General features: G+C 56.1%; 1 protein-coding gene across 1 annotated transcript in view; it reads right to left on the bottom strand.

Annotated features, from left to right (window-relative positions):
* LOC119581628 (MAP/microtubule affinity-regulating kinase 3-like) overlaps positions 1-296 on the bottom strand; it is a gene marked incomplete in the record, with an annotated part of 89,364 nt that overhangs the window by 21,848 nt on the left and 67,220 nt on the right. The window contains 1 exon segment of the mRNA XM_037929749.1: positions 13-231. Coding sequence (XP_037785677.1) covers positions 13-231 — 219 coding nt within the window.

Raw genomic sequence — 296 nt, 5'->3', positions numbered from 1 at the left:
CATCCATGATACCTCCAGCTTTGCCGGGTGCCCCTGAGGGATCAAGGGCTGTGATATTTTGGTTCTTGAGTGCTGCCGAGCGTGAGGCTGAGGTGGTGGGGACGCCCCCCTGAGCCAGTCGAGCAGTGTTCTCCTTGATGGTTGCAGTATCAACTGTGTTCTGCCGCCGGAAGTTGTTGGTGCCCGCATGGTTGTGTGCATTAGTAGAGACTGGAGTTGTGCCTCCACCCCCTGCCAGGTTGGAGTTTGGTGTCATGAGTGATATGTGTGGGTGTGAGCTCTAAGGCAGCACAAGT

The sequence above is a fragment of the Penaeus monodon genome, chromosome 15 (genome assembly GCF_015228065.2).
Source record: "Penaeus monodon isolate SGIC_2016 chromosome 15, NSTDA_Pmon_1, whole genome shotgun sequence".
In the NCBI taxonomy this organism is placed as follows: Eukaryota; Metazoa; Arthropoda; class Malacostraca; order Decapoda; family Penaeidae; genus Penaeus; species Penaeus monodon.
This window is presented reverse-complemented; position numbering and strand designations above follow the sequence as displayed.